At 32.7% G+C, this 14319-nt stretch overlaps 1 protein-coding gene across 1 annotated transcript in view; it reads left to right on the top strand.

The window, feature by feature from the left end:
• The window catches only part of RYR2 (ryanodine receptor 2), a 347696-nt gene that overhangs the window by 242409 nt on the left and 90968 nt on the right, over positions 1 to 14319 (top strand). The window contains 9 exon segments of the mRNA XM_031552189.1: positions 1380 to 1458; positions 2116 to 2205; positions 3399 to 3536; positions 5614 to 5691; positions 6961 to 7036; positions 8413 to 8539; positions 9379 to 9494; positions 10759 to 10823; positions 12498 to 12619. Coding sequence (XP_031408049.1) covers positions 1380 to 1458; positions 2116 to 2205; positions 3399 to 3536; positions 5614 to 5691; positions 6961 to 7036; positions 8413 to 8539; positions 9379 to 9494; positions 10759 to 10823; positions 12498 to 12619 — 891 coding nt within the window.

Below are 14319 nucleotides of genomic sequence, written 5' to 3'. Positions count from 1 at the left end.
ATATAAAGATTTAACAAAATTTAGTGAGGGTATTATATTATCAGTTAATCAATCAGAGATATGACTTCTGGCATCCTTTCAGAGGAATATTGTAAATAGCCATAATATACTCAAAATCTCAGAAGATGTTCCTTAACAATACTAAAATCATTGGTCATCTCATTTCCTTAAGTCACTGTTTTGTGATGATCCAAAACAAGGAAAGCACTGCTTTCATCTGTGTCACTTCCAGCCAGTCCTTTATTCTTTTACGTGTCAATCCTGCAATCATTGCTTACCAGTCCTAGCTCTATTTATATAAAGCTATAAATAATGACCTTGTTGTACTTGTCCATTTCTTACATTTCTGAAATTATGCAAATTATTATATCACTGGTAGTTTCTTCTGAAATGCACACTTTCAAATAAACCAAAAAACCCAAACTATTGATGATGCTGGATCAGTGCTTTCTGTCCTCTATGTGTGTTTGGGTTCTTGCAAACTGTTATTCTGCCTGTATACCACATCATTTTGTTTTACATATCTGGTTTTTATCACCCTGTAAGTGAAAAACTGTGCTCTTCTGCTTTGCAGTAGATGCCCCTGTAACACAGTTGCTGCAAAATTCTTTGTTTAAGGAGGGAAGATTATGCTATTTCTAAGTGATCAGGAATGCAGATAAATACTGTTATTTGAACCATTTTTGGGAGAGGATTCTCTCTGTGTTTGTCTCTTGCTTGACGGTCCAGGACAGCTGCTTTTCTTTTACTACTTAAGAAATTTTACTTAAGGGCTAGCATATTTTTTGCATATTTCTTCTTTTATGTGTTTTTTTTTTAATAATATTTTTAAGCTGTTCACTGAGTTGTGTTGGCAAACAAACCCTTAATTTTAATAGATTGATGTTCTTCAAGTATGTAATAAAATTTATAGAAATATATAAAATTCATGATGTGTTGCAAAAAAGGACTGTTCTAGCTCTTAGTTTATTATGGATGTGTGTAATAAACTACTGCATTTCTGAAGCTATTGCTCATATTTACATATTTAATCACACACACACACACACGCACACACAACAAAAAAGAAAGAATACTAGTCATAGAAATAAGTAGCAAAAAGATTAAGTGTTGGATATCCTTACTGAATTTTCCCTAAACAGTGGGTCAAAGAAATTAAAATCCTGTAACAGCTGTAGTTTTCATTCACAGTCATTAAATAGGTCAGATTTCATCTTTGATATAACTGTGTCTTGGAGAAACAGTGAGGAGGAAAACATCACAATAACATACTTCAAATTGGTGTATGCATTGCAACATTTTTTAAAAAACTTTTCATTGAGATAAGTTTCAAATTTAACATGTGTGATATATTAGCTTTTTTTCCCTTTAACTTTCAGCATTACAATCCCCGAAAAACTAGAATATTTCATTAACAAATATGCGGAACACTCTCATGATAAGTGGTCGATGGAAAAGGTAAAATCTCTCTTCCTTTTAATTCTATTTTTAAATTTTAATTTATATCCACTTAATCTGAAAAAGATTTAAATCTGAATGTTATTGGTTTTCATAATATTCCAAGTTGTTTTATAGGTAAGAAATAAACAAAAATTTTCTTGAAGTAAATTTTTAGGAAGTTAAGACTTCTGTAAACCCACAGAAATATTTCAGGATAGTTTTTCAGCATTTCATTATTTTTATTGCTGATTATTAAGCTAATATATTTGGTTAATTGTTTGAGAGTTTTGCTGACTTTTTCATTTGTAAAAATGTAAAATTAAAAAAAATAAAAAATACAGACACTTTTTGGATTTGTATGATTTCATGCAGTTTCTGTTATTAAAAACTATTCCTCAACTGTAACATACTATTCTGCTCTGTGGAGTTATCTAGAGGAAGTCAATAAAGACAAAATATCTTGAAATGTTTTCTTCAAGCAGTTACTAATTTTCAGAAAAGGTGTTTTTTTTAATATAATTCTTTTCATTGCATGTGGATAATATAATGATTCACTGAGAAAATTGTAGAAAGGACATTTTAAGAGAACGGATTGGCAGAAGCATTCTTCCACTCCTTTATACAAAGTAAAAATAGGATTTTTCACACTTTTTCCCTCTTTGTTACTGTTTTCAGTTTGCCAATGGATGGACATATGGTGAAACGTATTCTGAATCTGCAAAAGTGCAACCATTAATGAAACAGTATAAATTACTCTCTGAAAAGGTGAGGAATTTGGTCATTCTTCTTGACTCAGGGTGACCACATTTTTTAATTTTTTAATTCCCTTTTAATGTGAAAATATCACATCGCCATTACATTGCTTCTTTTTTTTTTTTTACTACCACTTTTTTTTTTTTTTTTGGTTCCATCCACTAGTGCGTTGTTGTTGCATTCCTCAAAATCTTAGGGAGGAGTAGTTTTTTATTGTACACTAGACAGGCCACCAGAACAATTTTCTCTCATGGTTCAACATAACTGGCCTAATTTACAGTGAAACTCAAGTGTCATAACACCAGTATACTTTTAGAGCAAGTTCATCCAGGGATGCTTAGTGAAGATTAGATTTAAATCTTTAGTCTTTGTCTGTTCTCCTCCAGCATAGAATCACAGAATCATAGAATTGCTCAGGTTGGAAAAGATCTTCAAGTCCAACTAGGTTAGATTTGAAGACTGGAAAACTTGGAAAATGGAGCAAGTTTGTATGAGCTAGATTTGTTCATCTTAGAACTTAGAAGAGTCTAACCTCAGTCTTGCATTACCTAAAAAGTAGTTGTAGAGAAAATAGTTATTTTTTTCACAGGCATGTACAGTGACAAGGTAAAACATTGGAGTATAAGTTGCTTCACCAGAAATACTTCATTCCTTGAAAATTCCTTGAATTGTTTGACTAGAGAAGTGGTAGACTGGAATTATTCAAGACATGGCACAACAGATTAGATAACTATCTAGATAACTAGATAACTTAATCTTCATAATCTTGGTTAATTCAATTAAGTTAGGTAATCTGACTTTAACATAAGGATGAGCCAGATGATCTCCAGGGTTCTCTTTTGATGTAGACTTTGTTTTTTATGATTCTGTAATTATGTTGTTTTGTTTCATCTAGCAAACACCGTATTACTTCTGATAATTAACCAGTCTACCTTTGAGTTCATATTGAGTTAAAGCCATTAAAACTCTTATTTATCCCTGTGATCATCAGGTTCTTGCCTGGCCAGAATTTTTCTCACCTCTAAAATGATAAATAAACATAAATATTTTGTAGGATTTATTTGCCTAATTGTAGTGTCCTTATGCCACGATTTCAATGCATTTCTTTTCATCTCATTATAATCAAGCAAAGGCACAGTAGTTAAGTTTTTGCTCTGCACAGCTGCATGTTAAACAAGGTAATCGTTGCCTGTGCATCCTTCTAGGAGAAGGAAATTTATCGATGGCCAATCAAAGAATCGTTAAAAACCATGCTGGCATGGGGATGGCGGATTGAAAGGACACGGGAGGGAGATTCCATGGCATTGTATAATCGGACGCGTCGCATATCTCAAACCAGTCAAGTAAGTAATTTTGTTGAAAATTTACTTTCCCCAAAAATTAATAAAAAAACATGCCATTCTTTGATTTTTATAAGTGATGAAATAGTTCTGTAGTGCCAAAATATGTGAAAGGATTTTTTACAAGGGATCATACAATACCAAAGTTTGGCTTGGATTTCAGTGCTCTGAAGCTTGACACTTTTTCGATGTTACAAAATACTGAGCTAACAAACATTTTAAAAAAAATTAAATATTAAACTAGGTTTTTTTATTTGATTTAAAATTTGCTAAATTATTTAGGAGTATGATTATATTGGGTATTGATGTTTTCGATTACTTTGGCTATGGATGCCTTCAAATAACTAAAGAAGTAAGTAAAGATATACATAGAATTGATTTTTGTCATTTTAAAAGAAGGAAATTGAATACAAATATTAATGTTAATGAAGCATAATGCTGACATGCATTCACAGCCAAACAATTCTGAAAATGTTAGACTTTTTTTTCCTTTGAGATGGCCTTCTTAAAATCAAAATGCTGCTAAGTCAATATAATGATAGCATTTCTCTATTTTATCTTACAGCTGTATATACTTTGCAAAGTTAACTGAATGGGGAAAGTAACTCTCTCAGTTTATTCATAGGGACAAACATGGAACCAGATCAGTGGAGGAAATAAAATGGAGGAGAAAAATCTCCACTTCTTTTCACTCTGCACAATTTGTATGCGCAAGATTGGTAGTGCACCTGTGAAAAATAAGCAGTTGAACCTGCCCCTACACTGTCTAGACTTTAGAAAGTGAATATTATGGGATTTTATATGGGATGAAGTAAAACTAAACTAAAAATTTAGTTTACAAATGATAATTTCATTCTGTAATTCTTCATTTCATTTTCTTTTTTTTGTATTGTTGCCCCCAAACACATATTTTTGTATATACTTTAAGCATAAGGAGTTATTTAGAATTAGTAGCTTTATAATAGGGGTCAAATTACTCTAAACAGAGCTTTTTTAGATAAGCTAGTCTTCCTATACTATAAAAAAATTACAGAACTATATGAGGAGAGTTTCTGAAATCTAGAACACCATAGCATTTCAAGAGTATACTATCACATTAATACTCACTGTATGTTTAAAATGTGCTGTAATCACAGGCAAAATCTAGCATTTTCCCCTGTTCAGCTGAGAAATTGTTATGGTATTTAATCAGTAATGTTAATGTAACAATTGTTTACTTTAGGAAACACAGGAAAGCAATTACCAGATTTTTTTGCTGCTTACTGCGTGTATGTCCATTGTGTTATTGTCTTCTCTATCAGAAATACGTTTTTAAATGGACAACTTCTACGTCTTGCAAATTCTCATATGTGCTACTAAATATAGTGCAAAACAAGAAGAATTCTGTTCTTTTTAAAGGAAGATATTCCTGTAGTGGACATGAGTATATCTATTACAGCAGAATCCAAAGAGGAAGGGCACAATAATTCACTTTTTTCAAGCCACATTTCCTGCAGCAATGGTTTGCCATCAGGAAATCTCCATCGTTGTTTATCCTTCTTTGATCTTTTATCAAAGGACTTTTGAACAAGCCTGTGACAAATTTAGGCAGTAGAGAGAATGACAGATTGATGGTATTTTCTGACTGAGGAAGAGGGACATATAAAGGATCGTGTATCTTGTTTAGTAGATAATATAGGTAGAAATGGAGTTGAATAGAAAAAAAACAAAGCTTGATTTTTTTTCCTGAATCCAAGGTTTGGCCTGCTTTGTCTTTCTTTGGAAAAAATGGTAAACGCAGAGATATAAATTAAAATTTTAGTACAGAATTATTTACAGTGAGTTCATGTCTTAAACATTTTTTCAAGTGAAATTTGCTTTCAAATGAGCGATGTTTACACCTTTTCCCTACATCCAACTTCAATTTACTTCTATTGGTATTGGGCCATATAGGGAGTCCTTTTGCCCTTAGAGTGATTTTTTTTCCTATGTCCTTTCATTATTTTCAGTATCTTGTTAATGTTCACTTCTTCACATCAAGTACTTACAAATATTTGTATACAACTCCAACAGCTCCATTGTTTTCATGTTTGTCATTCAGATCTCTGTAGATGCAGCCCATGGTTATAGTCCTCGAGCAATTGACATGAGCAATGTTACCCTCTCCAGAGATGTGCATGTAAGTCAGAAGCACTTTTTAACCCTTTTGGTAGTTAAAATGGTTCTTTTTTATTTTATTTTATTTTTTTCTCACCATTGCTCTTTGATTCTCTTTTATTTTTTAAAAAAAGCAGTTCTTTCTGAAAGGCTCCAAAATTTCTTTTATTCCAGATTACTTTTCTAAGTCTTGTTGGCAAACATCATTCATTCTAAAGAGAATTCTGTTCAGACAGGTTTGGAAAATCACTTTTTTTTTCTCCTGTTTACCATTAACTTCACCACCAGCTTCTTCAAGCATTTTGTCATTGTTCATTTTTCTAAATTGAATCAGGAACTATTGATATGACTTGTAATAAGATCATGAGCAGGATTTTGACAGGTTTATCACTAGTTTGCTGTTATTTGGAATATTACTTTTAGTTGGTAAACAAACATGTTTCTGCCTTTAGAAAGTTAAATTTTGTAGTGGTATTTGATGGAGCATGGTGCCAGGTTTTAAAGTCTACTGCTTTACTCTGAGTACAGTTTCAATATTCTGTAGACATGTACTAGATAAGTTTAAATTAGGATGAGATTTGGTATCAGTATAGTGATGGCAACATGGTGTTCAAAGCTAGTTATAAAAAAACTTTTGAAATGTGGGGACTTTGCCCATGCTGAGCTCTGTTATAGTACAGTGAAACAAGCAGCAGTAATAAAGTAATTGGCTGACTACTTACTGAAGAATTCTGTTACATAGGTCCGTGAAATATAAAGAGTGAAATTTTGAGAAATTCTAAAGCTTCTTATGTTTTGTGGGTATAGAATCATGAACATAGGAGAGGAGAGTTTATGATGTTTTCTCATGCTGTGGTAGTAGTTCCTATTACTTACAGCATGGAGAGCTTTTCTGTGTCATTTGAGATATATTTTTTTAGTAGACTGCTCTGAAAAAGTTTTATAAGAAGTTTGCTGTTCTTTGTTTCCGTTATGAAGTCATTAGGAGGTTTCTTGCTCTCTTTGTTTTGAGAATCAAGTTCCTGTCTGACATACCAGTACTCTTCCTTCTCTATGTGATTCCTTCTGTTTGGTTTTAAGAGTTCTTTTTTTGGCAACCAGTCCCTAATTCCTGCCTGCTCATCCTATGGAAATGCTGTATCATGATAAAAACTCTTATTTTTTTTAATCATTACAGTGTAATTGTATTTAAACTGCCAATACACAAAAATTGTCATTATATCAACTAGAAATTTGTCCTTCCTTGGGAGCTGACTATTGCAACTTATTGTAAGTTCTCCATTTTTCTAAGGCTATGGCAGAAATGATGGCTGAAAACTACCATAACATATGGGCAAAGAAAAAGAAAATGGAGCTTGAAGCAAAAGGTAACATGAACTATAAGTATTTACTACATTCTAAATTCTGTTTGATTATCTTAAAGTCCAAACTGGAGAAAACATATGAGACAGACTGACTGTGCTACTGCTTCTACAATACAGGAAGAAATCAAAGATCGTGAATAACTTTAAGATACATTAATATATTTTCCTTCTGATTTTTATCTGTAAGACTACTGCTGATTGGGCTCTAATTTTTTTTGGAGTACTGCTTTTTATTGCAGATAGATCTAGAAGAGTGTTTTGAATTGACAAATGAATAAATCTAGAATAGATTCTTGATTCCATGTAAAACAAACTGATTGTGATCTGTTACCTCTATTTACCAAAGGATAAATTTTGTGATATACTGTGTGACTGCTGTTTCTTCTGTATTAGATAAATTTGTTCAACTATATGTTAAAGATTGTTTTTTGGACATTACATTTGCACATGGAGGAAACAATACTTGGGGAAACAACAAATTCTAATTTGCAGATGACTGAATATAGGATTTTGTGTTATCCAAAGGGGCAAAGTATAATATTATGCAACAAATGATTTTTTTTTTTCATGTGCTGCATTTTTTTTATTTGTAAATCTCCAGCAAATTTATGGTAATTAAGATTTTATGAAAAAGTGTGTTTACTTTTCTGGCTTTCATGTTTTACTATAAAATTGAACTACATCACTTTTTTGGATTTTAGTTGTGCATATATCTTGCTAAGTTATATGAATTCTTGTGGTTTAACCCAACAGCTAAATAAGCACCATACAGACTTTCACTCACTCCCCTTCTGAACCAATAGGACTGAGGGAGAATCATAAAGAAAAAGTAGATCTTGTAGGTTGAGATAAAAGCTATTTACTAAAACAGAAAAGTGAAATGAAAATAATGATAATTACTGTCAGAATGATAGTTCTTGGTTTCAGTATGAAATTCTTGTTTATTGAAGTACATTCAGTTTCATTAAACCAAGTTGCAATGATAATGCATGTTCATAACAGTTAAGCACTTCTTCCTATTTCACTTTTTTTTTTTTCCTTTCAATAAGATAGTAGGTCTATGTTTTATCTAGATTATCATTGTCTATTCCAGCCTTAATGATTTCATGATTCCAAGTCCAACATATTTTCCTGGTTTTTGCAGCAGCTGTTTATATTAAAAGCATGTATGTAGCCATGTCTAAAGTTTATATCTAAATATTTTGCAAAAATATAGAGTGTCTTTTTTTGTAAAGAAACAGAAAAATGAATTGTTGGTACTTTCAGGCTAGACTGTACCATAGCATGCTGTGTTACTACAACAGTATTTTTGCATATCAGGTAATACTGTGTCAACAGATGCTCTCAAACTGCCTTTTAATTCTCTTGATATTCCATAGTAGGAGGAGGAAACCATCCCCTTCTTGTTCCTTATGATACACTCACAGCCAAAGAAAAAGCAAAGGACAGAGAAAAAGCACAGGATATTCTGAAATTTCTGCAGATTAATGGATATGTAGTCTCCAGGTAATAAAACTATATCCTATCATCAGCAGTGTTCTTTTTTAGAGCAGAAATATGCAGTACAAAGACAGATATATTTAGTAGGTATATTGCCCTAAGTTGCAAAATAGCTATTTGTAGACACTGTGCCTCTAACAGTGGAGTGCCAAACTGCCTTACTGGTAAAGCATAACTTCCTTATGCTCAATCATTAAAGCGAAAACCAAAGCTTATGTTGTTACCAGATTACTTACAGAAAACAAAAGCCTACATCACGAATCCATTGTCTACTGGTTAATTGTTGGTTTGTTGCAAGAAGATGAACTTTTGGAACATAGTCCAAAAGATAAAGCAAATTACAGTTTTATCAGCTCTTTTTGTTTATACTCTAATTTTTCACAAATGCTAGATCGCTGTTAAAAATTTATTCTTTACAAATAAAATTTTAGGCAAAACTCATGATGAGGGAGACTAAGTTTTTTTCTTGATTGTTTATCAACATGATTGATTAAAGCAAAGTACTTTGGCAGTTTTGAAATTCCCTCAGCCAAAAATCAATCAATGCAAGACATTAAGGCATTAAAGATAGAAATATCTTACAAATAAGGGAAAGTAATTGAGATAATATTAAATTAATCTGAGTCATGAGTTCTCTTTTTCTGTAACCTTCTACCCGAGAAACTTGAATTACATCTTAACAAATTGCTTAAAACTGAAATAAGTGTAAGAGAACTGTTTAATTTAAACAGAACAATTTGTATATTAGTGAGCAGTTTATTATTACTAGAGAAAATGGCCTCAGACAAGGTAAGACTGTTTTTATTCCTTCTGCTAAGTTAAAAATTGACTTGCTCTTATTTCAGAGGACTTAAGGACCTGGAATTGGACACACCTTCCATTGAGAAACGCTTTGCCTACAGTTTCCTCCAGCAGCTTATAAGATATGTAGATGAAGCTCATCAGTACATTTTGGAATTTGGTACAGTACTCCTTGTATAATTTTCTAAGAATTTCCAAGATGTTTGAAATCATAAAAACAACTTAAAAATTTCAAAAATAAATTCTTGGACCAGGATTTTTGCTCTAACTTTCTGCAGTCGATGATGATAACGAATTTTGGAAAGTTATGTATTTCACATTCATTCTAGTTTTCCACATTCATTCTTCTTATCAGATGATAAGTATTCAGCCAAAAATTATAATGATTTTCATTTTTTGAAAAACTAAATAAGATGTTCCCTTGAATTTATAAACAAATTGATAACCTTTCACATGTGAGCATTGGTATTTACTATTCACATCTGTTCTCTTTTTCACAGAGAAAATTAAACCAGTCATTTGTACAAATTTCAACTGTTTTTCTGGAGGAGAAACATCTCTGTGAAGGAAAAATCTGTTTTTCATAAAGATAAAGTAACAGTTTGGCCCAGAACAGATTCTTATGAGAGCAGAAAAAAGGAAAGAATTGGAGCAAGAAACAGCTTTTGTTTGTCCTTGGAATTGCAAAGCCAAATGGTACATCTTGTACCTCACGTCAGGGCATGCGTGCTGTAATTGAAAATATTAAGGCAGGAGCAGCAGAAAGATTGAATAAACCAGTGTTCATCCAAATACTTGTCTGATTTTAAAGTGGAAATTATCAAATTTATGAGTGATTATGTTTCATGATTGCCTACATTACCAAAAATCTGGCTTTCATAAATCACATGGTTACTTCCGCTATTACTACCTAATATTCATGGCTTCATTTTCTACTTAATTAGATAGATTTGACAGAACTGCAAAAGTTGAAATGAATGAATGCTGGAAAACTAGAAACACTGGTGGGACAAACGCTATTCCTGTACTTCTGTGAATAAGCAGAAAGAAGTTAATGAATAAAGGATAAATGTTTTCTGTATGCTGAATTTTCTTAAAAACAATATGCGAGTACTTTAGCAATAGGAGGAAGAGAGGTAAGCTTAATTTCTGTTGGGTAAATTTAATAATTCATTTCGTTGATTAAACAAAGTCTGTAAAAATGCAATAGATATTTTTTTATTTTGTTCTTTATTGTTTCTTTTCTTCTCATGAGGTAGTCATAAAATGTATCTTTAACTTGTATGTTCATTATTTGTAGTATATTAAATTAATATCTAAAGACCACCAATATTTTTTATCTGTATTGTACATTTTCTATGAAAAAATGCAGAGTAGACTATCTAGGATTTGTAATAGGAAATGTAATTTTCTTCTCTCTTCAGATGGTGGCAGCAGAGGCAAAGGAGAGCATTTCCCTTATGAACAAGAAATCAAGTTTTTTGCCAAAGTACAGTATATCTTTGCATATTATTTGTCAACATAGTAAGTAGTTGAGAAAGGATATGTTAGTGAACATGATTATCATTGTTTTATTTGCACTCTTCTGTGTTAACGTCATTGTTTTAATAATTGAAAGCAATAGTAATAAAAATAGCTTGAAAATACTAGAGATGAAGTATAGTCATGATAAAAATTGGAGGATTCTATTCTTACTGTTTTTATTCTCTTACTCCATTCTATGTAATTAATCATGTGATGTTATAACCTCCCTACATTTTCTGTTTGCTGACAGTGTAGTTCAATAGTTTCTTCTACAATCTTTAGGCAGCTAAATGTGAGCAATGTTTATTGGTACCAACCAGTTGTGTGTATCTTTCAGTGTTACTTTCCTTATCTGTTTCCTTGTATTAAAACAATGCTGATGTCTTCATCATAGAATCACAAAATGGTTGAGGGTTGGAAGAGACCTCTGGAAGTCATCTAGTCTAGACCTACCGCAGAGGCAGGGTCGAATAAGGCATAGTTCTCAGGACTATGTCCAGATGGCTTCTGAGTATCTCCAAGGAGGAAGGCTCCACAGCCTGTCAGAGCAACATGTGCTTGTGCTTAGTCAACCTCGCAGTTGTGGTTTTTTTGTTGTTTGTTTTGGCTTAATTTGTTTGTTTTAAAAAAGAGTCTTTCCTTATGTTTGGATAGAACCTCCTGTGTTTCATCTTGCAGCCTTTACAACTCTACCTAACTCAGCTTAGGTTGCTGTTTGATTTCTTTGCAGCAGAGACACAGTTGATTTATGGTTAATTTGATGTCCATCTGGATCCCAGGTCTTTCTCTGCAGAGCTATTTTCCAGGCAGTCAGCCCTCACTATTTATTGATCCCTGGGGTTATTCCTCCCCAGATTTGTGCATCCCATTGTTAATCTTTGAGGTTCCTGACAGCCCAGTTCTCCTTCATATGCCAAGGAGAATTTAAGAAAATTTGATTCTTGCTTCAGCACTAAAAAGCTTGTCTGGAATTTTGCGTGTTCAAAGTGCCTTTTCAGTTCATTAGTGAATAGGCACAGGTAGGTATTTGCAATGTTTTCTAACCCTGTTATGTTTGCAGTGAACTGTAATCTCTTCCAGTTCTTCCATAATGTACTATTTTCTGTGCTCATTGACTTTGTCGCTTTTGTGAACCATGTACCTGAAAGGAAGCAATCATAAGAAAACTTCTGTGGACAAGCCCTTAACGAGCAAGGGTATTTTTGGAGTTTTGTTTGAGAGCATATAGTATTAAGTGCCATTAGTGTACAGACAGTTCCAAGGGATTTTTTTACTGAAACTTCCCTACATTAAAGGCATGAACAGCAATAGTTGTGTCCAGGTATGTAGCATTGAACAAATATTAAACTGTGAGGTAAAATGAAATGATGCTTCCTGTTTTATATTCCTCCTAAAGAAAACACAGATCTAGTGTAAGAGATAATGTAAATATTTTTTTGCTGCTTTTCCTGATGATATTTTAAGTATCTTGGATAATAAAGAAAATTTTTTAGAAAATAGATACTAGATAAATATATTGGGAATTTGAAGGAGAAAACATTTGAAATCTCCTGTCTGTAGTGGTGACTTACAAAGAGTAATAGAGGACGTAACTAAGAAAGCGTACTGAGATAACTGCTTCTTTCTGATGTAATTTCAGGTTGTGCTCCCTTTGATTGATCAGTATTTCAAAAATCATCGCTTGTATTTCTTATCTGCAGCAAGTAGGCCTCTCAGCAGTGGAGGCCATGCCTCTAATAAGGAGAAAGAAATGGTAACAAGGTAAATTTTAAAATGATATTAATTTGTATGCATGTAGGTATATGTCTCATTAAATGGTGCAGTTTGTTGTGGGGAGGTGAGAAGTGGGAGGCTGAGAAACATTTTTACAAAAGCAAAAATTAACCTTTTTTTACTGTCTTTTCCTTCTGAGCAAATTCATTGTGTGAAATGAGGAAGAGTCCAGAATTAAGACTATGTGATGTTTTAAAGGTAGTGATGGTGATTTTCAAATGTAGGGATCTTATTTTGTGAGAAACAATACATCTGTTGTATGAGATATATAATTGTGTATCAGTTCTCACTGTTGTAATAGGTATGTTCTGAAGCAATTATTCCTATATTTTATTTAGATTTAAAGGAAAATTTTTCAATAACTGAATTTCAGAAAGGTATCATTATTACTGTCCCCATAAAAAGTAAAATGAGAGTTATATTCTTTCTCCTCTGAAGTTATCCATTATTAGACTATCTTCCCAGAACGTTTTCACTTAATCTCATTTCTGGTTGAATTGAAACCCATTTTTCCTGTTTAGTAGTGAGGACTACAAATTTAACACAGGATCATCTTTGTAACTGCATAGTACAGGTGTCACGGATGCCCCCATGGTTGTTATTGGGTACTGAGCCAGGCAAAACTACATTGTAGCTCTTCAAAGTAGACAGGCAGTTGATCGTGGTACATATATGAGGGGGTTTGCAAGATTGTATGAATATTGAGTAGAGTTTCTAGCAGCAATACTGAGCATAAAAAGTTGCTCTTGACTGACATCTCATGAAATGATTTGGTCTGGTAGCTTGGCTGAACGGCCTTCCTCAAAGAACTAAACAATTATTTTATAATGCATGCATCTAGAGCTGCTGTATTTTGTCTATAATTTACTGGATTAGAACATTTTAGCAGTTGTTAAGGCTCTTCAATAAATCCCATGTCAAACAAGGAAATATGAACACGCTGCATGGATTCAGGAATTCTGCACCTATGCTGTCTAGCTGTATGCATGACATTCTTGAACATGTAGCTCATCAAAAGATCAGAGGTGCTGCTAAACACAATTCAGTTTTTTTCCATCTAGAAGTGTCAGACAAAGTCAATAAAACCCATGCAAATCTGGATAAATCTTGTTGAGTTTATTTCTTAACTGGTAGGCTAATACGACTGCATTATGTAATCCATTTTTGAAAGTGTTGTTTTGGGCTGTTTTAATTTTGACATAATTTTGACAACATTTTTGTTTCTCCCATGCTCTTCAGATTATAGGAATTTTTTCAAAGCTGATTTTTGGGACCTCTGTTGAGTTTTTGTTTGGGTGAAAATCTTATCTAGACTTTCTTTGAATTAAGGGCAATTTCTGACTGCTGTCTTTTTCCAATGAAGATAAACTTACATTCTTTAAACTGTGAAGGAGTGTCATTTTGATTGTCAGCAAGTGCTACAACCATTCTTAGTTTAGCAAGCACATTAAATCTAGACTAGTTCTAGGGGAACACATGGGTCATACCTCTTTCTGAAACATCATGGAATTATCTTTTACGTATTTGTAACCAGCCTATTCAGGAATGACTTTTTTTTATTTCTTCTCCATTATACTACCTTAGAATCCTTGTATTTTTGCAATTGTGTCAAATTAGTTCTAGACATGAGTCCAGAAGTACTAAGTAAGTACTATCCATTGGAAACTCTGGATTTTTGTACTTTTTTT

Source organism: Meleagris gallopavo, chromosome 2, assembly GCF_000146605.3.
Source record: "Meleagris gallopavo isolate NT-WF06-2002-E0010 breed Aviagen turkey brand Nicholas breeding stock chromosome 2, Turkey_5.1, whole genome shotgun sequence".
Lineage (NCBI taxonomy): Eukaryota > Metazoa > Chordata > Aves > Galliformes > Phasianidae > Meleagris > Meleagris gallopavo.
The sequence above is the reverse complement of the archived record's forward strand: the minus strand, read 5'-3'. Positions and strand labels throughout refer to the sequence as shown.